Below are 25,739 nucleotides of genomic sequence, written 5' to 3'. Positions count from 1 at the left end.
GGAACGGAGACATAAAACGAAAGCAGCATACATCCATAATCCATTCTGCAGTTCCTTTGTGGAATATCAAGCCTAACAACACAAACCGGTTTGAGGCATTCCTGTAACCATTAGCACTGCTCCCTCTGCACATGTTTGATCATGAGCTCTTTCCTCTTTGTTAATGTTGTCATATTTTTGAGCACATAGCATGATGATCACTGGTAAAGCTAGCAAACACACTGCTATTGTGTATTGCTTTTATTTTAAAGCAGAACATTGAGAAAGTACTTTTACCCATGTCTGTTGTGTGAAAATGCCAGAGAAAAAGGTTACTGGGACCTGTTAATTTAGCAAAAAGCAAACAAGGAAGTTAACCCCCTTATAAGGTCAGTAAATGCTTCGTCATATTTATATTTACGCTAGTGTTTGAGAACTATGGTATGAAAGAATGAGGAAGTCCCTGAGAAATTATAAAAAGGGAAGCAGCTGTCAAACAGGTACAGACTCACAGTTCAGGGGAACTGCACCTGTATTCTAGATTAATTTGAAGTTTTCTCAACGATTTTCCGTGATCTGGTTATCAGTTAGAATCAGTTTTTTTTAAAAGGAATCGGATTTTCACTCCAAGTATCAATGGATCCTGCTTTGCTCCTGAGTCAGGAGGACAGTGCTGTGAACTGTCTGTCTGGGATGTCGACTCAAAGCTGCTCAGAGAACACCCTGAAGTTTATCTGTGAGTTTCAGCACGAGCCTGGTCCACCGCAGACGCCCGGAGATGGGGATTACAAGTCTGTGTCGGTCATTCTACCTGCGCAGTGCAGTGTCTACCAGCTACGGCTAAGCATCTGTATGCAGGTAGGCTACCCCTTTTGTTAAAAATGGGTTTTATTTCTCGAGGTTTATTCAAGCTGTGTCAATATATAAAAATGTTTAGCTGGCCATTGCAACCGAGAACAGTTTAGAACACTTTTATAGATAAATACAATGCTCAATTTACAAAGGAAGAGGTATTCAGTTTTTTTTAAGATTGTGCTGGTGGTTGGTTCTTTGGAATAGAAGAAAACGGGTCAGGAAAAGGTCTAGCAGTGCTAGTAATGTTATGTTGTATTATGTTTGTCGGTCACTGCTTTCTTCAAGAAGTAGTGGAAGAATTTAGATCCTTTACTTCAGTAAAAAATCTATAATTACACTGTTAAACTGTAAAATGCATGGACTCAAAGCCCTTCTTAAGAAAAGGAAAGTGTTATCAGAAATTGCACTTGTAAACTCACTGAGCGAACTGAAGTAAATGTTTCCTGTCAGTGTTTTGGTGTTGGTATTATTACTACTGCATTCATGTGTATGTTGCATTGTGTTGCTGTTGTTTTAGGATTATATTATGTGTGTAGCTTAAAGATCACCTATTATGCAAAATGTCCTTTTTGATGTCTTTTATACATAAATAAGTGTCCCTGGTGTGTCAGGGGACTCACAAAGTGTCAGAAAATACAACCCTCTCTCTTTTCCTCCTTAGCCACATCTCTAAAAACGGGGGTACAACGGAGCTGATTTAGATTTGCTGCGGTCATGACGACATTACTAAAATATGGGCTGGCTTTACATTAAACTCCTGGCAATGTTCCGCCCACCAAATCGTCCAACATCTGAAACGTCACTGTATCAGAATCAATGCGCGATGTGTTTTGGAAGTGATATGGTCTGTGTTTATATTAGCAAGCATCGCTAACACAGTCATGTGACCTAGAAGGTATTGAAGCAATATGCTAATTTCCCCATACAAATATTAATATAAAATATGTAAAGTATTAAAATGCAACAAAAAGAGGTGTGTCCTATGCCGCCAGTGTTCTTTGACCCAGAATTGAGTTTTGAGTGATTAGGTCACATGACCTGGAAGGTATTGAAGCAATATGCTAATTTCCCCATACAAATATTAATATAAAATATGTAAAGTATTAAAATGCAACAAAAAGAGGTGTGTCCTATGCAGCCAGAGTAGTTATTTGATGCATAGCTTATTTTGAGTGATTCGGTCACATGACCTGGAAGTTATTGAAGCAATATGCAAATGTTTCCATACAAATATTAATATAAAAATATTTAAAGTATTAAAATGCAATAAAAAGAGGTGTGTCCTATGCAGCCAGTGTACTGCGTGATCTCTAAAGGGGCTTGGCCAGCAGCAGCTTGGTTACATTCAAAGGGCCAGAATCAGCACTTTTGTAATGGGGATGAAATAAAGGGGTATGAGTAGGGATGGGTATCGAGAACCGGTACTAAGTCAGTACCGGTACCTGATTGGACGGTATTGGTATACCGTTAAGCCGCTGGACTGGACTGGTGCTGCTATCGGTATATGAATTACGCTACTTCCTTAGTTTAAACAATTCTGGTTGGTTGGGAACCCTCATCCCGTGTGACGTATCCTGCTTGAGTACCACTGATTGGCCACTGTGAATGCCACTCGTCATCTCTCCTAACAGCGCTCTTATTATTGTGAGACTCCTGGGGGCAGACCATAGGGGCAGACGCAACATCTTGCTACGGTAGAAACAGCGTCTCAAGGCTTCTTAACATTTAACAACCTATTAATGATGCATACCCACTTAACGGGAAAAACTCAGCTCACAGACGATATTAACAATTTTACCTACACGGAACAGAAGTCCAACACCAAGAGTCTAAATCAACACTTAGCAAAACAGGCTATCGGGGCTAACGGCTACTTTAGCACATAACTGGCAAAAGCGATCATTTTATCTGCACAAACAACATATCACATGAAAGCTGATTCCATTGGTGTAAGTCTCATCACTGTACGACCAAAACTCACTGAACTAGCAGCCAGGAAAGAGCAAGAAAACATCTTCACTTTACGTAGCCATGATGATAGTTATGTCTTACCTTTGCTGTTTTGTGATCAAAATTTGTGTTTACGGGCATACAGTTAATCCAATGTCTCTGTGTAACTTTAAAATGATTACTGATAATCCATCATTACAATTACAAATAATAAACGCAATATAATGGTTAGCCGACCGGAGCTTCCGGTTTAGGAGGTGCGCACGCAGCGTCTCGTTTTAACTGAATAATGGTCATGTTTACATGGATTTATGAACTGCCCCTAATTACTGCCCCCCTTCCAGAGACACACTGTCAAACACACTCATACCTGCTTGGTATGACATTGAAAAAGTTACATCAAATTATAAATACAAATAAATTACGATAAAATGACTGTTTAATCTTCAAATCTTGTAATCATGTCTATAATTTTGAGCACCAAATTATTGAAAAGTATCGATAAGAGTATCGAAAAATACCGGTAGCCTATCGATAAGCGGTATCGATAAAATCCTAACGATACCCATCCCTAGGTATGAGGCATGGCTACAATGGGTAGCTAATAAATTAGTCATTACGTTCAGAGCAGCTATGTTGTCGCACGGTGGGCTTAAGCGTCAGCTAACGTTATTATGCCCACGATGCCCCCGGGAATAACTAGCAGTCTATTTTTCAAGTTTGAAATGTTAGCTTAGCAAAAATGTTGCTGTCTGCGGTGCTAGTAGGGCTGCAACAAACGACTAATTTGATAATCGATTAATCTATCGATTAATGAAACGATTAATCGACTATTCGGACTATTACTGTATGCCTTGCACAATTTCTCAAACGCTCTCATTTAGCCATCAACTTTTAGATTTAGCTTGAGGTTGTTTTAGGCATGTGGAAACTAACAATGAAGACAATAAAGATGAATACTTGATTCCAAAATAAATATATTATTGAAATAACTTAAATTGTGAACAAAACTAACATTGCTTTTTATTCAAATTAAATAAATAATATTTCACATCAAAAGAAACAACAGTGTTTTAACAAATCGTATTAAATAATCTGATGACACAACTGTAAATATAAGAATAGCTGAAACTTTAACAAACTAAATAATAATAATATATAATATTTTTATAGCGCCTTTCAGGAAACCCAAGGTCGCTTTACAAGTCGGGTAGGGGGGGGGGAGTAGGGGAAAAAAGGCAGACAGGTTAAGGGGGTGGGGGGGGGGGAAGTAGCGGACAAATAAACCTATTAAACTAACTATACAGTGGGGAAAGCCTTGGTAAAAAGGTGCGTTTTGAGGGCTTTTTTGAAAATGTCCAGGGTTGGGGCGCTGCGGATTTCGGGGGGGAGAGAGTTCCAGAGGTTGGGAGATGCCACACTGAAGGCTCTGTCACCAAAAGTCCGCAAATAACTCTGTTACTTCTAATCATTATGTTTGTATAATGTAGTTAGCTCCGTGTGTTGCTGCTAGCATACATAACACCTGACGTGGACACGTTACTGTGGACGGGGCTACAGAGCTACTAGAAAGACAGTCGAACCCGGTGCATTCCTCCGTCTGGATGTGGAGCACTTTTGCTAAATGTTTAGACAAATAGCTCGTGTTACCGCCCTGACATGCTAAACTCTTATTCCACTTTTGGTAACGAGCATTCTCCACATCGAGGTCGGGTAAAGTTTAACCACCTCGGAGCGCGTTCTCTCCGCCATCTCCCACGTGTGTGTGTTGCTGCATGTTGCAGCTGCCCGTGTGTAAACTGCCCCGCCCCCTCGCAAGCAGGCGGGGGAGAGAAAGATCGAAAATACATCATAGACGCATTTGTTTGTCTTTTTGCATATTAGAAACGAGTTGGCGACACTAAGACTGCGATATAATGTCTTTGTAGCAATAATACATGACATATCTTTTTTAAATGTCTCCAGTACCGATACAAAGACCAATAAAGTTAGAGCTTAACGGGGCGTAAAACACACGTGATGACGTCACCAACGAATCGACGACTGAATTAGTTGGCAACTAATTTGGTAATCGATTTTAATCGATTAAGTCGATTAGTTGTTGCACCCCTAGGTGCTAGCATCGTGTGTAATGCAACCTAACATAGCTGCTAGTGTGGCTGTAGACTTGAATACATAATCAAGCTGCAACCATCAACATTTTTCCAAAATGTGTCTACCTTCAGGCACAGGAACAAAACTGCCATCCAGACCCACTTGCAGTTCTGGACCCAGAGAAATACACTCTGCTTTACACCAGGGGGGAAGACTGGTATGAGGCCTATGATGACTGCCAAGTCGTCAGGACGTTAGACATTCCATGGTCATGTGACGACACTGGGCGTCTGTTGGCGCACATAGTAGTTAAACCACTAATGGCAGTTGATTCAGAGGAGAAGATGAAACAGCAGCAGTTACTGGCTTACCTGATTGGACACAATCTAGAGAAAGAAGCGTCTGATAGACTTGGTGAGCTCACATTTACTCGCAGGAAACTGGCATCTCCGAGAAGACAAGAGTTGAGGGATCGGGATGACAAGATCTATACCACAGAGCCTTGGATAACGAGCACCCCCATTCCACATGACCTACTGGACCAGCTTAACAGAAATCTCCCTGTTACCTTTCATTACATGAACAAGATCAGCTTCAGCACACACGTGGCTTATAGTACAACACCAAGTGTTCTACTTGACGTTTTCAGAAGGGTGATGGCAGACCAGGGAATTAAGTATGACACTTCTGATGGCCTGGTGTTGAAGGTCTCTGGGAGGGAGGAGTTTTTATCTGGAGAAAGCCCCCTGCATGATTTCCTGTGGGTGCGACAGTGCTTAAAAAACAACCAGGACCTCCACCTCTCTGTTGTCCATGTGTTGCAGCTTGTCAGTGAGACTGTCAAGTATGCGGACTGGGCTCTTGTTGATGGTTCCAGTGGTCAGTTCAGCTCTCATGATGATCTCCGCCTCGAATCGAAGGATTTGGATGACATTTTCATGATATCACTGTGGGACTGCAACAGAAGACTTCGAGTGAAATTGCTTGGCTTTGACATCCCAAAACTCCCAAGCAAATCCCCTCAGTCGGTCTATGTGAAAGCCTCCATACTTTATGGTAACAAGGTTCTCTCTTCAGTGTCCTCCACGTCCAAGACCTTTGCAGATGAAGTGCTGTGGAATGAGTGGCTGGACTTTGATGTTCTGCTCAGGGATCTGCCTCGTGGTGCCAAACTGGGTTTCACTATTATTGGTAGTGGTGGTGACAACTCCCCTGTAACCAAAGACCCAAAGCCTTCAGTAAACAAAGACCCAAGGTCGCCTTTAGCTTCGGTCAAGGCAGCAGACCTGCAGAAAGGGAAGGGCAAGGTGCTCTACTTCGTCAATCTTCTTCTCATTGATCACAGGTATGGTTTTTTAATATCAATTACAACTTTATGGCGTTTTTAATCAGTGTCTTTACAGTGTTAGATGATGAAAAGCAACACATTTACATTCCCAACTCAACATATAAGGGTGTGCATGGTCAGGAATAACTTTTTAACGCAGTTGGTACCCTCAGCCTTATTTTTCAACAAACCTGGTAGAACTTAAGACTTCAAGAGGTAGTTAATGGTGTGAATTCAAACAAGACATTTGTTTAGGTTTAGGTTTATCATGTATGTAAATTAAGTTGAATACGTAGGTACAAATAAGTCAGCATTGACTTTTGCTTTCACACTCACATGAATAGGGTTAAAGTCCAATGTTTGTCTTTTGTCACCCAACATCTTCCTCTACTCCCATCATGATCACTACAGCAGATAGAGTCATTCATTTGACAAGGTGAACCTAGCGGGGTACGTTTAGTGTCAAATGTTGAAGCATATGACGTACGTTTAACAAGAAATGCAGCCTGGAATTGAGAAAAACTGTAGGTGCTGGGTTTAGGGTTCTTTTCAAATTGTACACTTGTTGGCCCCTGCAGGTCCGTCCTGAGCCAGGGCCCCCACACAATGCACATGTGGTCCTTCCCTGACCTGGAGGAAGAGGCCATCACCTATCAAGCGGACAAGTTGTCCTCTGCTACCAACCCAGACATAGCTGACTCGATGGCTATCAGCTTCCTTTTAGACCACTACAGTTTCCCTGTGGTTCTGCCCACCTCCAGTCTCAGCCCGACTAAATCTGATGTTTCCTCTAATGAGCCCTCCCACTCACCCCAATCCACCTTATCAAGCACAGGTGTGTCCTCTCAGAATGGGAAACCTCGGAAGGACTCATTGACTGACACAGTCACTCTCAGATCCCGGTCTCCAGTCACCACTACCAGCAAGGATTGCCTCAAAAGATTCCGGGAGGAGAGTGTCCGCTACGCCTCGAATCTCCCCCATTTCTTACGCAATGTTGACTGGATGAATCACAGTGTGGTTGAAGATGTCCACTGGCTCCTGGCAAATTGGGATCCTAGTGAACTGGATTTAACAGTGGCCTTAGAGCTGTTAAGCATGGACTTTGCTGATATGACTGTCAGGAGACTAGCCGTCCAGAGATTGGAGAGCCTGTCCAATGATGATGTGCTAAAGTATTTGCTTCAGCTGGTGCAGGTATGTGTTGTTTTCTTAAAGGTCCCATGACATGCTTTTCTGGTTATTACCTTTCCCCTTGTGTGTTATGTAGCTTTTTATGCATGTAAACGGTCTGCAAAGTCACAAACCCTCAAAGTAGCGAGTAAAACTCTAACACGGAAAATACCTGTCTATGCTGCCCCAGAACGCCTCATTTGGAGATTTTTCTTTTTCCATTTTTTTCTTCCTGAGTATAGTAACACACACACACACACACACACACACACACACACACACACACACACACACACACACACACACACACACACACACACACACACACACACACACACACACACACACACACACACACACACACACACACACACACACACACACACCGTGACGCTGACAATTGAGCGGCCCGACCAAGCAAGGAGGCAGAGGCAGAACGTCCAAAAATATAACCCGGTGTGGGGATTTATTAAACTCGAGCCCAGGACACAGCTTCAATCTTGCTGTTTTTGTGAGCACAGTCACCAGCCACAAAGATCTCACACACACTACCTGCACCCCCAAAACAGACAGGGTAACAGAGCCTAAATACACACACACACTAATCAGCAATTAGACACAGGTGGGGGGGGGGGGAGACAACACAGGGCACCAGGTGGACACAATCAACAGCAACAGACATGGGGGAAGGAGAACACTTTTCAACATAAAACCAGCAAACAGAGACAGACAAACTAAAACACATACACACACAACATACATTTTGCCACCAACAAAACTACACAATTCTTAATGGAGGCCGAGATCTATTGACCCAAAGATTACCTCCGTTACACACACTCACTCAGCCTTATCTTTTCTCAGCCGCGGCTCCGCCGATTTCCACACACACACACACACACACACACACACACACACACACACACACACACACACACACACACACACACACACACACACACACCACACACACACACACACACACACACACACACACACACACACACACACACACCGCTCTGGTGATCCACTAGCACCCCGCCCCCGCGCGCGCTGTGTTTTTGAAATGCTCCCGATTTCTGAGGTCTCAAGGTTGGCAAGTATGCTCATAGGGAGGGGGGGGCAGGAGCTCCAACAAGCCGTTTAGGACAGAGAGTGAACACACACACACTATACAGAGATGCTGTATGAGAAACCGATGTGATTTTGGAACATTGAACAATGTAAATCTATTTTAGTAGACCTCAACAATGGAATTATGATCAGTAGAAATGGCCATGTCATGGGACCTTTAATGGATAAAGAAATGTGATAATCTATCAAATGAAATGCACATAAAAAGTGTCTGTTTGAAGGAAGTGTGACAATAACAAAATAAATATGAAACAAATAAAATCTAGACTTAAGAATATCTGATAAATAACTAATAAATTGGGACATAAATCAACAAATACTTTGCAATACAATATCTCAGCTCAAAAAGTTTAACCATTACCGAAATACTGACATGGCTAAGAAGGCTGATGCCCAAAGGTCCCAAGATCCCAACAGCCCCAAACCCATTGTGTATCTGCAATGAAACGCAATTTATTTCAATTTTAAATAAACAAAAGCATGAATAAATATAGGTTTTATGCTTTCTGAATTTCTGTTGTTACAGCAGTATTGACATTCTTATGGGCCATCTTTGTAAAATCCGATAACTACTGTTGTTCAGAGAATAGCAATTTGTGGCATTGAATTTGAGTTTCATGTCATGTTCTTGTTCTGAAACAGTGGTAGACAAAAGCAGGCTTATCATTCTGACCAGAGACCATTGACGGGTAAATTGACGACAGACTTGATTAACTGTAGCTAGCTAGTTAACCCTAAATTAGCTCTTTTCGTGGCTGACTTTTTAATGGCCCAGGCTGACTTGTATTAAAATCATAATGCTGAAAACACAGTTTAATCAAAATTACCACAAGACAATGTCTTCCTGGTGACTGGTAGTATTTTAGGATAGCAATAGCCTAGTGTCTCTGGAAAACAAGCTAAATGTTAAGATGCCATTTTTAATCCACGCTACTCTGCATTTATGGTTGTGTACACTATCCACAGTCAAATAATGGGATAGGTTATATTGCACTGACATTTACTGTGCGGTTGTTGAATGTACACTCAATATGATATAAAACATTTGATCAGAAGTAATCAAAAGCAAACAATGTTATATTGAAGAGCCACTTATAGTAATTGGTGAAATCTGTATATTTTGCATTCATTTCTTTTTCTTTTTACAGACCCTCAAAGTGGAACCTTACCACGACAGTTGCCTCGCTCGGTACCTCATCCAAAGAGCTCTGCGGGTAATTCATGCAGCTTTCTAATGTTATATATTTTAATTATATATAAGTCTTTATTGTACTTACAGTAACAGGAATGACGTTCCTTGTCATTATTTGAGCTTTTTCCCCCTATTAAAAGAACATTCTTATGTTTCCTGAACTAAATTAGAGGACTATAGTGTGTCTGATTTAGGGGTATCTATCAGAAATGTGTAGTATTATTCATTATTATTGTAAAATGTATATAATTGTTTTAATTGTATAATAACCTTACATTTGAAAGCCAATTGTTGTTTATGTGTTACCTTAGAGTGAGCCCTCAATATCTACATACTGTGGGAAGTGGGTCCTCTTCCATGGTGCACCAATATGTTTTTCTACAGTAGCCCAGATAGGACAAACAAACTCTGGCTCTACGAAAGGCGTTTTATGCTGTTAAACTGAAGGACACGGTAGTTCTCCAACACTCTTGAACAGCAAAGAGGGAATGAGTATTCAGCTAGTTGCAATCTGTAACTTCACCGATGGATGTCACTAAATCCATCAGTTTTTAGTGGAAAGAATATTTTTAACTCTAATATTTTACATTCATTACATTGGCCTGTACTTACAAAATAAAAGACCTCACTGAAACTGCACTTGCACTAAGCCATGTTCAAATTATTACTGTGGTGTCAGCTGACATAGGAACAGTTGTGATTGTAGGCCTCGTTATGCTTCCTCTTCCTGTTTAAAATTCAGGTTATCGTTTTTACTCTTTGCTAATCTTGTTTTACAGTGAGAAAAACATTGTTACAGTATCACTGCAGTAAAATGTGGAGTGCAGCTAGCTACATTTGTGTGTAGGTCCTGCCTTGTGGCTCACTCACCTCCAATGTCTTTTTCTTGACTGTAGAGCAAGAGACTCGGCCACTTCTTCTTCTGGTATGTCCGCAGTGAGGTGGCAGGGTGTCCGTATTTCCGCCAGCGCATGGCTGTGATTCTGGAAGCCTACCTGCTGGGCTGCGGTCAGGCCATGCTGGACAGCTTCACCCTGCAGGTCCAGGCTGTGGAGGCACTACAGGTGGTTGCAATAGCAATCAAAAAGATCTACCCCGACAGGACGGATCTTGATTCTACAAGTAAGACACATCTGAAAAATCATTTTTTATGGATCAGTTTTCTATTGTAACAGAAAAATCTAATACAGTCATATTTCCAGCAAAGTAAAGCACCGTCTTGGAGGTCTGTGAATCGCATTATGGAGATAAAAGCAAAAATAGCTTTTTACTTAGGCTAGATGTTAAATGACAATGACACTCCAATCCAAAAATACAATGATTTGATCCAATGATCACACTTGTGTGTGAACTTTGACCTTGTATGAAATAGCACACAGCGGCTATGCCCTCACCAGAAGTGACCATCTCCGCGGGTAGCTAGCTAGCTTACTAACTTGCTAGCTACTTTATCATTTGTGGTGGCACTCATTACAGAGTGCTAAATTAATTAAAATTAAATGAATGATGCCTTCTTTTTCATCAAAAGTTTAGTAGTATGTGTAGTAAATATAGAAAACCCCATACATACATTTGATTGTAAAGCTGTGTTCACTGGAAAAAACACAATTGTGACTGGCCCCTCAACTTCTGTAACGTAGCCAAGATGGCTACTGTTGAGTGGGAGAAGTGTGACAGTATGAGTGCACTGTTACAGTACACAGGATCTCGGGGAAAACAGACGGGAACAAAGACCACAAACTGACAAGATCACAAGGGAAGACAGGCCTATATACATATGGGAGGTGGGACACAGGGGCAGCGGGTGAACACAATCAGACTGTCACGCACAGGCAGGAAAAAAGTACAACAGGACAAGACACAAGGAGAATATGCATTTCAAAATAAAACAGGAAACACAAAAACACAAAATCATGACACATGTAAGTACAGAATAAAGCAAATAAAGACACAGCATAAGTTACACTTCCCATAAACATCCCCTTAGCAGATTTATATTTGTTAAGTGATGTTGAATGAAAGTGACAGTAAGTGATTATTTATATATATTATAAAAGCCAGAACATACACTCAGAAATATTTGGCACTAATATAGAGATTTATATATTTGAATTGCATATAGCATTTACATCCATTTGGATTACATAGTTCTTACATAAATTCAATCAATCAATCAATGTTTATTTATATAGCCCAATATCACAAATGTTACATTTGTCTCAGTGGTCTTCAAAGTTTGTACAGAATATCAGTATGACAATACGACACCTTCTGTCCTTAGACCCTCACATCGTACAAGGAAAAACTTCCGGAGAAAACCCACAGTTTAAAGGGAAAAATGGGAGAAACCTCTCAGGGAGAGCAACAGAGGAGGGATCCCTCTCCCAGGACGGACAGACGTGCAATAGATGCCGTGTGTAAATTGAAAAGATAATACATTTGCAACATAGGTAGTCCAAATGTTTGGAAATGCATTTGTGTATAATAGGAATAATTAATCCACAAGGATATCCATCCAAGACCTATGATCCAGGACCACAGCCACGACTCAAGATACAGGGCTCGCGATCCAGGACACAGGACCGCAGAATCATCCATGACTCCGGATCCCGGCGTATATATAGATACCACAAAGAAAGACATTTGGGGAAGCTGGGTTAATCGGAACATGAGAGTACATAGGTATAGACAGAGAGAAGGAAGAAGTAAGATGTCCCCCGACAAACTAAGCCTATATCAGCAAAACTAGGGGCTGAATTTAATCAGCCCTAACTATAAGCTTTATCAAAAAGGAAGGTCTTAAGCGCACTCTTAAAAACGGATAGGGTGTCTGCCGCCACAGAAACACAAACTGGAAGCTGATTCCACAAATGTGGAGCTTGATAAGAAAAGGCTCTGGCTCCCATTGTACTTTGAGAAACTCTAGGAACAACCAACAACCCTGCATTCTTGGAACGCAATGCCCTAGCCTAGTAGGACAGTAGGGTATAATGAGTTATTTAAGGTAAGATGGCGCCTGCCCATTAAGGGCTTTGTAGGCGAGAAGAAGAATTTTAAATTCTATCCTGTGTTCTATAGGGAGTCAGTGTAAGGCAGCCAGAACAGGAGTAATGTGGTCCCTTTTCCTAACTCTGGTTAGTACACGAACTGCAGCATTTTGAATCAGCTGAAGCGACTTTACTGACTTCTTGGTACACCCTGATAATAAGGAGTTACAATAATCCAGCCTTGAAGTAACAAATGCATGGACTAGTTTCTCTGCATCGTTTTGAGGGAAGATATGCCTGATTTTCGCAATGTTACGTAGATGGAAGTAGGCAGTCCTTGAAATTGATTTTATGTGGGCGTTAAAGGATAAATCCTGATCAAATATAACACCAAGATTCCTTACAGTCTCACTGGAGGCCAAATTAATGCCATCCATAGTTAGTATATCTTTAGATAATTTGTTTCGTAGATTCTTCGGGCCAAGTACAATAACTTTGGTCGTGTTTAACATCAAAAAATGTAAGGTCATCCATGTTTTTAAGTCCTTGAGGCAGTCTTGAATTTTATTTAGATGATTAATTTCATCAGGCTTGATTGATAAATATAGTTGAGTATCATCCGCATAACAATGAAAGTTTACAGAATGATTCCTTATAATATTGCCTAACGGAAGCATATATAATGTGAACGAAATAGGTCCGAGCACTGAGCCCTGTGGCACTCCATGGCTAACTTTGGTTTGCGTGGAAGATTCATCGTTGACACGTACAAACTGAGAGCGTTCAGATAGGACCTAAACCAGCCTAAAGCAGTTCCCTTTATGCCAACTAAGTGCTCTAATCTTTGCAATAGGATATCATGGTCGATAGTATCAAATGCAGCACTGAGATCGAGCAAAACAAGAATAGAGACAAGTCCCTTGTCTGAGGCTATTAGAATGTCATTTGTGACTTTAACCAGAGCTGTCTCTGTGCTATTATGTGTTCGAAAGCCAGACTGAAAATCTTCAAATAAATCATTGTTTTTTAAGTAATCACACAGCTGATTTGCGACTGCTTTCTCAAGAATTTTTGAGAGGAACGGAAGATTAGAAATAGGTTGGCTAAAACCTCTGGATCGAGGTTGTGCTTTTTAAGAAGCGGTTTTATCACTGCTACTTTGAATGATTGTGGAACATAGCCTGATAATAAAGACATATTCATAATATTCAATAAAGAAGTGCTAATTAATGGAAAAACTTCCTTCAACAGCTTAGTTGGAATTGGGTCTAACATGCACGTTGATGGTTTAGAAGAGAGAATCATTGAATTTAATTGTTCAAGGTAAATGGCTGAAAAGCATTCTAGTTTACTATCTAGTGTAATATTAGAACTTACGTTTCCGGGAGCTGTTGATAACACTATACTGGTCAAAGGCAAGAGGTCATTCATTTTGTTTCTAAGAGTAACAATTTTATCGTTAAAACAGCACATAAAATCATTACTACTGAGTGCTATGGGAATAGAAGGCTCAATCGAGCTATGGCTCTCTGTCAGCCTGGCTACAGTGCTGAAAGGAAATCTTGCATTATTCTTATTCTCATCTATTAATGAAGAGTAGTAGGCTGCTCTCGCTTTACGCAGTGCTTTCTTATATTCATTGAGAGTAATATGCCAAATTAAACGAGATTCTTCAAGTTTAGTGGAATGCCATATCCTTTCAAGTTGTCTCGACTTTTGCTTTATTTTGCGGGTTTCGGCATTATGCCATGTAGCTAATCTATGTTGTTTTATTTTCTTCTTTTTCAAAGGAGCAACAGAGTCTAATTTTATTCACAGCGCATCTATAGCACTATCAACAACATGATCAATTTGGGGTGGTGTACATTTTGTATAAGTTTCCTCCCTTACATGCAGACATGCTATCGAGTTAAGTATTGGTGGAATCTCTTCCTTAAATGTGGCTATAGCACTAACAGATAGGTTTCTGCTGCAGGAGCTTTTGACTAATGCTTTGTCGTCTAGTAACAGTACTTCAAAAGTTACTAAGAAATGGTCGGATAAAGCAGGATTATGCGGTTCAACTAATAGTTGCTCAATTTCAATACCATAAGTCAGAACAAGGTCGAGAGTGTGATTATAGCAGTGGGTTGGTTTATTTACACTCTGACAGAAATCAACAGAATCTAATATAGAGTTAAATGCAACAGTAAGGCTATTTTTATCATCGTCAACATGAATATTAAAGACACCAACGATAATTACTTTGTCTGTTTTAAGAACCAAAGTTGATAAAAACTCAGAGAATTCTGATAAGAATTCTGAATAAGGACCTGGTGCACGATACACTGTAACAAATAAGATTAGCTGCAAAGTTTTCCAGGTCGGATGCGTAAGACTAAAAACGAGGCTTTCAAAGGAGGTATAATTTAATTTTGGTTTAGTATTGATAAGTAAACTTGAGTCAAAGATTGCTGCAACTCCACCTCCTCGGCCCGTGCCTCGAGCAATATGAGTGTTGATATGGCTGGGTGGAGTGGCCTCATTTATGCTGACATATTCTTCATGTCTCAACCAAGTTTCAGTGAGACAGCATATATCAATATTATAATCTGATATTAAATCATTTACCGATATTGCTTTAGATGCTAGAGATCTTATGTTTAAGAGACCACATTTAATCTTCCTGTTTTGTTGCACTGTAGTAGTTGTTACATTTACTTTTATTAGGTTATTATGTACAGTACTGTATGACACCTCTATTAGGTTTTACCTTAAATTGTCCTTGGGCAGACCCACACACCGTTAATATTGGGTATTTTATTGGGTTCGGGATTCCTATGGATGACTGCCTAGGAGAGAGCGCAGAGAAGCGTGTAAGACTGCGACTCCGCCTCCTGGTCTCAACTCCAGTTTTTCATGGATTAAGTCCACAAAGCCCTGAAATGTTTGCCGAAATGAGAGTTGCACCTTCCAAAGTAGGATTAATGCCGTCTCTCTTAATCAGACCAGGTTTTCCCCAGAAGGCGGTTCAATTATTTACGAAGCCCACGTTGTCGGCTGGGCACCACCAAGACAACCAGCGCTGAAATGATGACATGCGGCTATACAAGTCATCGTTGATCAGATTGGGGAGGGGACGAGAGAAGATTACGGTGTCCGACATTGTTTTAGCATAAATTGACTGATAAACTCTATGCATTGCAAATACATAATAACTACGTCTACAACCTTATTATCAATACATCCAATGTGTTTCAAATACAATAGAACCTATGTATTCGATATAAATAAAGCCTATGCATTTTAAATTCATAAGATCCAGGTTTAAGTATATAAAATAAATATAGCTTATTTGGTGCATTCATTTAAAGTTGTGTCTCTGTGTTTTTATTTTTTGAAGCTCCCCTCAGACTTCAAGAGCTTCTTAGGAACTCCAATCTGCCAAATGAGTTCTTGCTGCCCTATGACCCCCGCATCAAAGCTGGAAGGATCCTGGTAAGCTTTGCACATGTTTGTGTACTCATTGCGAGAGTGTGTTGAATATGAATGATATTGATGATTTTTGTCTGGCTTCATCTTCTGTGGATGTTTCTGCAATGCCATAATTAACATAGTCAGCTCTTGAGTACATGTTTAAAAACACACACACAGTTTCCACATACTGTATAAATAAGAGAGTTTGACCTTTGAGTCGAAAGTAAAACAAACTTTTTCAGTTCTTTTTCCATCACATCCATTTATTTGTTTATCTCCTTTCTCTCATCTCTCTGTTTGTCTTCTCTGCTGCCTCTCACTTTGCTCTCCCCCACCATCCATCTCCATTTCTTCCACCTGCCCAGACTTAAGAATCAATATCTGCACTATATTTTCTTATGTTTTATCAGCAGCTACTCTGACTTACAGTAGTCAGAATGTGAAGCAATTAGTCATATTAAATTACCCTAATAATTATGAAAAACATAATGACTCAAATCCAAACCCTGTGACCTGTCCCACCAGAAATAAACCAGTTTTCTTGATATTCCTCTCCTCCAGCTGGATAAATGTAAGGTGATGGCCTCTAAGAAGAAGCCGCTGTGGCTGGAGTTCTCTCCCATGCCGTCTCCCAGTTCCCCTACACCTGTCGGAATAATCTTCAAACAGGGGGACGACCTCAGACAGGACATGCTGGTCCTTCAGGTTAACGAGAATTGAAGTTGTTTTATGATGTTGAATGTTTTGCCTTTGGATGAAGTGACACCTGACTGTGTCTTCCTGTTTAGACGCTGGTGGTGATGGACTCTATCTGGCAGGAGAAGTCTCTGGACCTTAACCTTGTTCCATACGGCTGCATCTCTACGGGAAACAACATAGGTTAAATTATTGTATTGTTCATTAATAAAAAGAATATGACATGACGAAAACTGATTAGTTAGACATTAAAAGATGAAGTTTATCGTAATAACATGTTGTTACCAAAACGTATCACATAACTAGAAACTTTTAACAACAAACTTCCTTTTATGACTATACTGTCTGGATGTTTTGCAAATCAGCAACTGATTATACAGTCAATATACTTGATTAGACTCTACTTAAAAATAATTTGATGTTGTATCCTGGCAACTTCCGGATAATTTTAGAGCCATTTAGAAAGAAGAACAGTATTTTTTTTTACCAATATCAACATTAATCATGTAACGAAGGTCAGTCCAGAAATAGGGAATCTTCATTCATTTAGAATGTTGAAAAAAAGAGTAATATATATTTTCTTATCACTTACCACCACTAATATGGTGCACTGTGTATGAAAAGGCAGATATTGTCTACTTTACAACTATATATTATCATGACATTTATCAACAAGAATGTATTATGTCTGAAGGCACAGGAAAGATACATTTAAGGTCATTTCACACAAGGATTTATGTTTTGTCTGTAATTACCATTTATTTGTAGTATAATTGTGGTATGAATTCTTAAGGAATTATTTGATTGATCATTTCGAGTTTGGCTTAATGATGGTTAAGAGGATATTTGTTTCACTTTCATCCTTGATTTGTAATTACATTATATGTTTTATTTATGTTTGCTGTGTGAACCTCAGGAATTAGCTGAGGCTCATGCTAATGCTAATGGGGATCCTTGTAAAGACATCAAATCAAACAAATTAGAATTGAATTTCTTCATCAAGTTTCTCCTCAACAGGTATGATAGAGATTGTGAGGGATGCGGCGACCATCGCCACCGTGCAGAGGATCCATGGAGGAACCATAGGAGCCTTCAAAAACGATGCTCTGTTTGAGTGGCTAAAGTCCAAATGTCCACTCCAGGAAATAGTAAGTAATATGGAACAAATGGATTTGGACCCCAATGCACTTGTAATATGTCATTACAAATGAGAAACCATGCTCAAATCAGGCCTTCTTATTTGAGTGGTACTAGCTTAATGAGATGATGAGTCACATTGGTCCGTGGTGTTGCCTACATTCTGTCGTTAAAAAAGTAATTTCTATTTTTGACTGCATTATTAACGTTTACCTGCCAATAAAACCATTTTGACATCTTATCTGAATAAAGGGACAGTTTGCATGTTCTAAAGTGTGGTTATAAGAGGAACTGATTACTCATCAATATACAGTAGGGCTGCCCTTTCCTATTACATTACATTTAGCTGACGCTTTTATCCAAAGCGACTTACAATAAGTGCGTTCGACCAACAAAATACAAACTTGAAGAAAACAGAATCATAAAGTACATCAGGTTTCATAGAGCAAAAACATTTCAAGTGCTACTCAACTGGCTTTAGGTAAGCCAGCCCTTTGTTAGTATATAAGTGCTTTGTTAATAATTCTATCGCTCGAAGTGGAGTCGAAAGAGATGAGTTTTCAGTCTGCGCCGGAAGATGTGTAAGCTATCTGCTGTCCTGATGTCAATGGGGAGCTCCTTCCACCATTTTGGAGCCAGTATAGCAAACCCACATGTTTTTGCTGATGGGAACTTGGCTCCCCTTCGCAGTGCGGGTGCAGCGAGCCGTTTGGCCGATGCAGAGCGGAGTGCACGTGCTGGGGTGTACAGTTTAACCATGTCCTGGATGTAGGAAGGGCCAGATCCATTCGCAGCATGGTACGCAAGTACCAGTGTCTTGAAGTGGATTCTAGCTGTTACCGGAAGCCAGTGGAGGGAGCGGAGGAGCGGCGTGGTGTGAGAGAATTTAGGAAGGTTGATGACCAGGCAAGCCGCTGCATTCTGGATGAGCTGCAGAGGTCGGATGGCACATGCAGGTAGACCAGCCAGGAGGGAGTTGCAGTAGTCTAGGCGTGAGATGACTAGAGCCTGGGCCAGAACCTGCGTCGCTTTCTGGGTCAGCTGGGGACGCATCCTCCTGATGTTGTAAAGCGTGTATCTGCAGCAGCGGGTTGTAGCAGCGATGTTTGCAGTGAAGGACAGTTTGTTATCTAGGATCACACCCAGATTCCTTGCAGTCTGAGTCGGGGAAACAACAGAGGTGCCAATGTTGATTGTTAGGTCAAGAGAGGGACAATCTTTTCCCGGTAGGAAAAGCAGTTCAGTTCAGCTTGAGGTGGTGAGCAGACATCCACTGAGAGATGTCCGCTAGACAAGCAGAAATGCGTGCGACGACCTGGGTCTCTGAGCGGGGAAAGGACAGAATTAATTGGGTGTCGTCAGCGTAGCAGTGGTATGAAAAACCATGCGGGCTAATGACTGATCCGAGCGAGTTTGTGTACAAGGAGAAGAGGAGGGGACCAAGAATAGAGCCCTGAGGGACCCCTGTAGTTAATTGACAAGGGTCGGACTCGGACCCTCTCCAAGTTACCCTGTAGGTGCGGTCTTTGAGGTATGAGGTGAGGAGGGAAAGTGCAGAGCCTGAAACTCCAAGTTCTTGGAGAGTGCGAAGGAGGATCTGATGGTTCACCGTGTCGAATGCAGCAGACAGGTCCAACAGGATGATGACAGAAGAGAGGGATGCTGCTTTAGCAGTGTGCAGTTCATCAGTGACAGCAAGGAGGGCAGTTTCTGTTGAGTGACCTGCCTTGAAACCAGACTGGTGCGGATCCAGAAGGTTGTTCTGATGGAGATAACAGGAGAGTTGTTTAAAGACAGCGTGTTCAAGTGTTTTAGAAAGGAACGGGAGTAGAGAGACAGGCCTGTAGTTTATAACATCAGACGGGTTGAGAGTGGGTTTCTTTAGGAGAGGGTTTACTCTTGCCTCCTTGAGACTGTTTGGAAAGTGACCAGAAGTTAGAGAAGTGTTGATGAAATGGGTGAGAAACGGTAGAATATCAGGAGCGATAGTCTGAAGGAGGTTTGAAGGGATAGGGTCCAGAGGACAGGTGGTAGGGCGGGCAGAGGTAATGAGGGTAAGAACCTCACTTGGAAAGAGAGGGGAAAAGGAGGTCAGTGTGTGGGTGAAAGGAGGGTCTGGTAACCCAGCGGTGAGTAAAGGTGAGTCAGAAAAAGAAGAGCGAATATCATCAACCTTTTTTTCAAAGTGGTTAACAAAGTCGCTTGACAGAAGGCAGGAGGGGGAAGGGGCTTTGGGAGGGTCCAAGAGGGTGGAGAAGATGGAAAATAGTTTTTTGGGATTGGAATAGGAAGATTGGATCTTATCTTGAAAGAAAGTGCTTTTTGCCTGAGAGATCGAAGCAGAGAAAGAGGAGAGGAGAGCCTGATAGGTTAGGAGGTCGTCAGGGTGTTTGGATTACCACCGTTTCCGCTCTGCTGCCCGAAGGACGGTTCTATTAGCACGCAGTGCGTCATTTAGCCAGGGAGCAGGAGGGGACTGACGAGCCTGCCGAATTGTGAGAGGACAGAGAGAGTCCAGAGAGGATGAGAGAGTAGAGAGGAGAGTTTCTGCAGCAGAGTTTGGAGGTAGGAGTTGGAACGAGTCAGAGGAAGGGAGGGCTGAGAGCACCGATGAGGCAAAGTTGAGGGGGAGAGGGAACGAAGGTTACGGCGGACAGGTGCAGGACGAGAAGAGATTAGTTTGTTATGTTTGGAAAGGGGTAGAGAGAATGAAATGAAGAAGTGATCGGAGGTGTGGAGCGGGTTTACAGAGAGGTTAGAAGTAGTGCAGTTACTTGAGAATATGAGATCAAGGACATTGCCAGCTTTATGAGTTGGTGGGGACGGAGACAGTGAGAAAGCAAAGGCGGTTAACAGAGATGTTAGTTAGTCTATCTTCCCCGTCTGGAGGTTGAAGTCTCCGAGAAGTACAGTGGGAGGGCCAGTTTCAGGGATGTGTGAGAGGAGATGATCTAATTCCTCCAAGAAGTCCCCCAAGGCGCCTGGTGGACGGTAGAGAACAACAATGGTTAATTGTATAGAATGGGTTACTGTGACGGCATGGAATTCAAAGGTGGAAGGAGTGAAGTTAGGTAGCTTGAAGAGGGAAAAGCTCCATTTGGGAGAGAGCAGGAGACCAGTGCCACCTTCTCTGCCAGTGGGTCTGGGCGGGTGAAGGAATATGCTGTGGAGAGAGCTGCTGGGGTGGATGGAGTAATCCAGTGAGAGCAAGGAAATCCAGAGACTGCAGGGAGGCGTAACCAGAGATGAAGTCAGCCTTAACAGCTGACTGGCAGTTCCACAGGCCGCCTGAAACTAGATGTTGGAACTCAGTGGAGCATGTGGGATAGACGAGAGCAGGCCGGTTATATCGATTAGGAGATATACGGGGCCAGTGATAATTGCGAGAAGACACATAAACAGGAATGGAGAAAATACACATGATTATAGCATGAGGGGCTAAAAAACTAAAGAAAATAAAACACCAGCAATACTTGGCTCAATCAAAGCAGAATTTGCCTCCTCTTTGCCTCCCTCGTGACTCCAACAGGACTCCTTTGTCTTTGTCAGTCTTACTCCAACAGGACCCCTTTGTCTTTGTCAGTCTTCGTCTGACGCTCCAGGAAAGTGCTACCTAAAAAAAAAAAATGGACACCTGATTGCTGAGTTCTCACAGCTGTGGGGCTACACCCCTTTAATTAGTTAACTCTGTGCAGCTGGTGGCCCTCAAAAGGAAATCGAGACTGGCTCCCTCCTGAGTTGTTATTGTCTTTTCAGTGGCACAATGGTTTTACAATTACATTAAACCCTAAGTTATAAAGTTATGAGTTACCCCTACTCAATAAAGCTCTTAGTATTCTACAAATGTTTAAATCAAATGTAACCCTAGCAGTCAGTTAGTTCAGTTTAAGGTTTCTGTCAAATTACTTGTCCCAAGTTTCTGCCTGACAGATACTGTAGCGGTTTTGAGATTTAAAATCACAATTTCAATCAGATCAACTACAGAGCATTTATACAGAGTACACACACTGAAACAGAGAAGTCTAAAAACAGAATGTTACTCACACAATTCTAGAAGTCACCCGTTGTTATCCTGTCAAAATCGAGTTGCCCACTGGCAGGAGTTAGCGTAAGGGTATATAGATGTACGTTATTGTGGGTGTAAGCTGAATCTGAGTATTTAGTGTTTATTATTTTTTATTATAGTTTTGCAGATATACCATATATATTTTAGAAATATACAAATATAACAGATTACTATATATAACAGATATATAATATAATATATAACAGATACTGTGCAGGAAGAGGCAACAAACCCACTGGGCTTCTTTGAAACTTCCACCTAAATAATGATAGAATTCACAATTTTAGAGATCAATATATACAAACAATAATATCAATTTGATAATGATGGCAAACTTTTTGAACAACACATGATAGAAAACACATCAATATAACAACAAATGAAAATGAAATATAGGAATATAGGAAATGTGGATGAAGTCGAACACGTGTGTGTGAGTATAGCATATGTGTGTATGAAAAAGCATATGTGTGTGTATGAAAAAAAAGCAGTTCTAAAAATGCAGATATATTTAGCTATTTCAGGCATTATAAAACATTTTATAGAGGTACAGTATTTTGCCACGTGGGAAAAGCCATTAAATCATTTTGTTCCCCTAAATCAGAAAGATAATTGTCCTCTTCGAGCAAGAGACTTTTGGGGATGGGTTGTCGAGTTGCATGAAAATGAACCTGTGATTTCAGGAATATTCCATTTTCATGAAAATATGTTATACATAAAAACACATATCACATAAAGTATATTGCGTGCTCTGCAACTTTGATGTTAATGCACTGTTTTGATCTCATTTTACTTTAGCACTTCAAGACAGTGGAGAGATTTGTGAAGTCCTGTGCTGGTTACTGTGTGGCCACCTTTGTGTTGGGTATCGGAGATCGACATAATGACAACATCATGATCACAGACCAAGGTATGCACTGTTAATTATTCTTGAGTAAATCTGCATCGGCAAAACACAAAATTATGAAAGCAGCTGAAGTGATTGACAGATCTTACTCTAAAAATATTTTTCTGGGCTTGTCAGGGAACCTGTTTCACATCGACTTCGGTCACATCCTGGGTAACAGGAAGCGCTTCCTCGGCGTGAGCAGGGAGCGGGTACCGTTCGTCCTCACACCTGACTTCCTGTATGTCATGGGCAGGGGCAAAGGGAGCAACAGCCTCTACTTTCAGCGGTTCAGGGTGAGTAGACCTGATCATGTGCGTGGTTGTGTTTGTCTGTTGTGTGTAATTATAGGGATAATTACCAATTTTCCAGTTCATATTTATATTTTGTGCCTCTACTGTGACAGGTCTCCATACTTTAAAGGTTGGTTATTGGCTACTTGGGTACACAAGCCAAACAAACGTTATCACATCATAAAGTGGCCCAAATCTGATCATCTATCTAGTAAGATACATATAATATAGCCAGTTTGATTCTATAAGAAACTGTTATACAGTACAAAGAATAACTTATTATACCTTGGAAATGTTGTTTTTGCTGACATCCCGTGGTCTAACTTTTTACCTTGATGCAGTGACACACGGGTGTAATAAAGGACACTGTGTGTGGTCAGTCACTGTCATTCAAAACATCAGGGCAAAAGGAAGAAATACTGTATATTCAAATACATTACATTGTGATTCATTCGAAATGCTGCTCAGAGTAATCTCATCTCTTCTGCGACAGTGTGGGTTGAGTCTTTCCTCTTATAGCGCTCAACTAATGCTGCAAATGCATAAATGTAAATGTGTTATGATGTCACAAATATGCATGATGCTATTTTAGCGACCTTTGGAGCTTGTGTTAGCTACTTTCATCGTTAAACACTGCATAGGATACACTGGATTTTGGTTTCCACGGTTACTTGTTTTCCCTCTCCTACGGTTGTAACTGCAAAGAACTTACATTGATACTCTTTGATGACAGAGTTACCGCCAAAAGAGCTATCCTTTTCCTGTTTTGGTATTGTTGCACTCCCTTTGTGCCGTAAATGTTTAATATTATAGGAGTAAATGGACTGTAGATATTTTTCAGACAGTGTTTGTGTTGTCCTATTATCTTACTTACTTGTGTTTTTCTCCTGTCCATATTAGGACACTTGCACCCAGGCGTACCTCTCCCTGCGCTCTCACTCTCGCTTGCTGGTCACTCTGTTCTCCCTCATGCTGCTGACAGGCATCCCGGAGCTGAGCGCTGCAGAGGACTTGCACTACCTACGGGATGCGCTGCAGCAGGAGCAGAGTGAGGCGGAGGCCAAAGAGCACTTCCTCCACAAGATCTCTGAGTGTGAGCGGCTGGACTGGACCGTGCAGGCCAACTGGTGGATCCACATGATGGCGGGAATCAAGTAGACTGTTGGAGATGAGACATTTTAAAGGGGCCCTACCCTGTTTTTTGGGGTCTTCCCTTTCCTGTAGTTGGTTTTATAGGTTTGTGTGCATGTAAATAGTCTGCAAAGGCTACAATTATTTCTTCCCTACAGAGGGAGTTTCTCTCCCACACACTCCCCCCCGAAAACGCCTCCATTGGACTCCTTTGTTTACTTCCGTAAAATAGTGACATCAGTAAGTAACACTTGTGCTCCCATTGGCTAGCACTCCAACACATTGTAAGTGATAAGCTAAGGGGTGGGACACTTCTAAGCGGTTGACCAATTACAACAGCGTCGGCCATTTCATCAGAGCACTGGGCTCTGGTTTCAGACAGAGGGTGAAAAGAGGTGCTGCAGCAGAAAAATAAAGAGCTTTTTGAACATTAAACCATGGAGGCATGTCCCAGCAGAGGCACAAAATACAAATATGAACCAAATAATTAACATAATAGGGCTCATTTAAATGTTTTGTAACATTGTGATCCTTCTCGGAATCCCCATGTTTTCTAAATGTTCCACTAATCTGATTACCGCGCAATTTTTTTAATGTAACTGTTAGGGAGTACATTTTATTTTAATTTTTGTACCCTTATTACGTAATCCTGTTAATTGTATTGATTAATTATTAATTAATACATTAATGAGTTAATATTTCCAAAGCTTCTGAAAGGAGCTGTGAAAGAGTCTGATTTCCTTTGAATCATGTCATTAAAAGTGTAACTGTTTGCATTGAATAAACCATTAATCTTCTTTAACATTGTTTTATCTTCCCACATGAACCTTGTGTTCCCAGAACACATCTCACTGTGATGCCACATACTGTACATACATACATGTGTGAATGCATTTCCTTCCATTACCTCCATCTGTTTCATTCTCTCTGTGACCTTTACTTGGAATCTGATTAATGTTGAAAGAAGTAAATTATTAGTCCATTATGTCTTTAGAAAATAATGAGCACATCCTGTGGAGCGATAAGCACAGTTCCCTGTTTTATAAAAAAAAAGCTTGTTGCCAAGGCAAGGCCGGATTAGTACCTCCAGGGGCCCCTGGGCACTGAGAGCTCAGGGGCCCTCAACCTACGTACCAACACGCCTACCCAAAATGACCAATATTTTACATTTTCATTCAATCTGGCATGTCAATCGCACAGGCTCCGTGACCGTCACTGTTCCTTGTTTTTCTGGCCTAATTCGTCACTTTTAGCTTTTTTGAAAAAGCTATTTATTGTTGGGAAATGATTTAATGCTGCCGCCACTCTCTCTTCCTTTTCTTTCTTTTCGCTGCTCCGCTGGGCGTTTGGCTGCTACCGGCACCATCCATATTTTCAGCTGAC

The 25,739-nt window shown here is 41.2% G+C and overlaps 1 protein-coding gene across 1 annotated transcript; it reads left to right on the top strand.

The window, feature by feature from the left end:
- The first annotated feature begins 504 nt into the window (after window positions 1–504).
- LOC117449717 (phosphatidylinositol 4,5-bisphosphate 3-kinase catalytic subunit gamma isoform) lies at window positions 505–25,124 on the top strand. The gene is made up of 12 exons (XM_034087553.2): window positions 505–837; window positions 5,010–6,223; window positions 6,784–7,402; window positions 9,661–9,726; window positions 10,601–10,826; window positions 16,074–16,168; window positions 16,709–16,852; window positions 16,936–17,026; window positions 17,861–17,991; window positions 22,845–22,956; window positions 23,071–23,228; window positions 24,126–25,124. Exons 1-12 carry the CDS (start codon window positions 616–618, stop codon window positions 24,381–24,383), a joined length of 3,336 nt encoding a protein of 1,111 aa, XP_033943444.1. The 5' UTR covers window positions 505–615; the 3' UTR covers window positions 24,384–25,124.
- Window positions 25,125–25,739: the final 615 nt, after the last annotated feature.

This window comes from Pseudochaenichthys georgianus, chromosome 7, assembly GCF_902827115.2.
Source record: "Pseudochaenichthys georgianus chromosome 7, fPseGeo1.2, whole genome shotgun sequence".
NCBI lineage: Eukaryota > Metazoa > Chordata > Actinopteri > Perciformes > Channichthyidae > Pseudochaenichthys > Pseudochaenichthys georgianus.
This window is presented reverse-complemented; position numbering and strand designations above follow the sequence as displayed.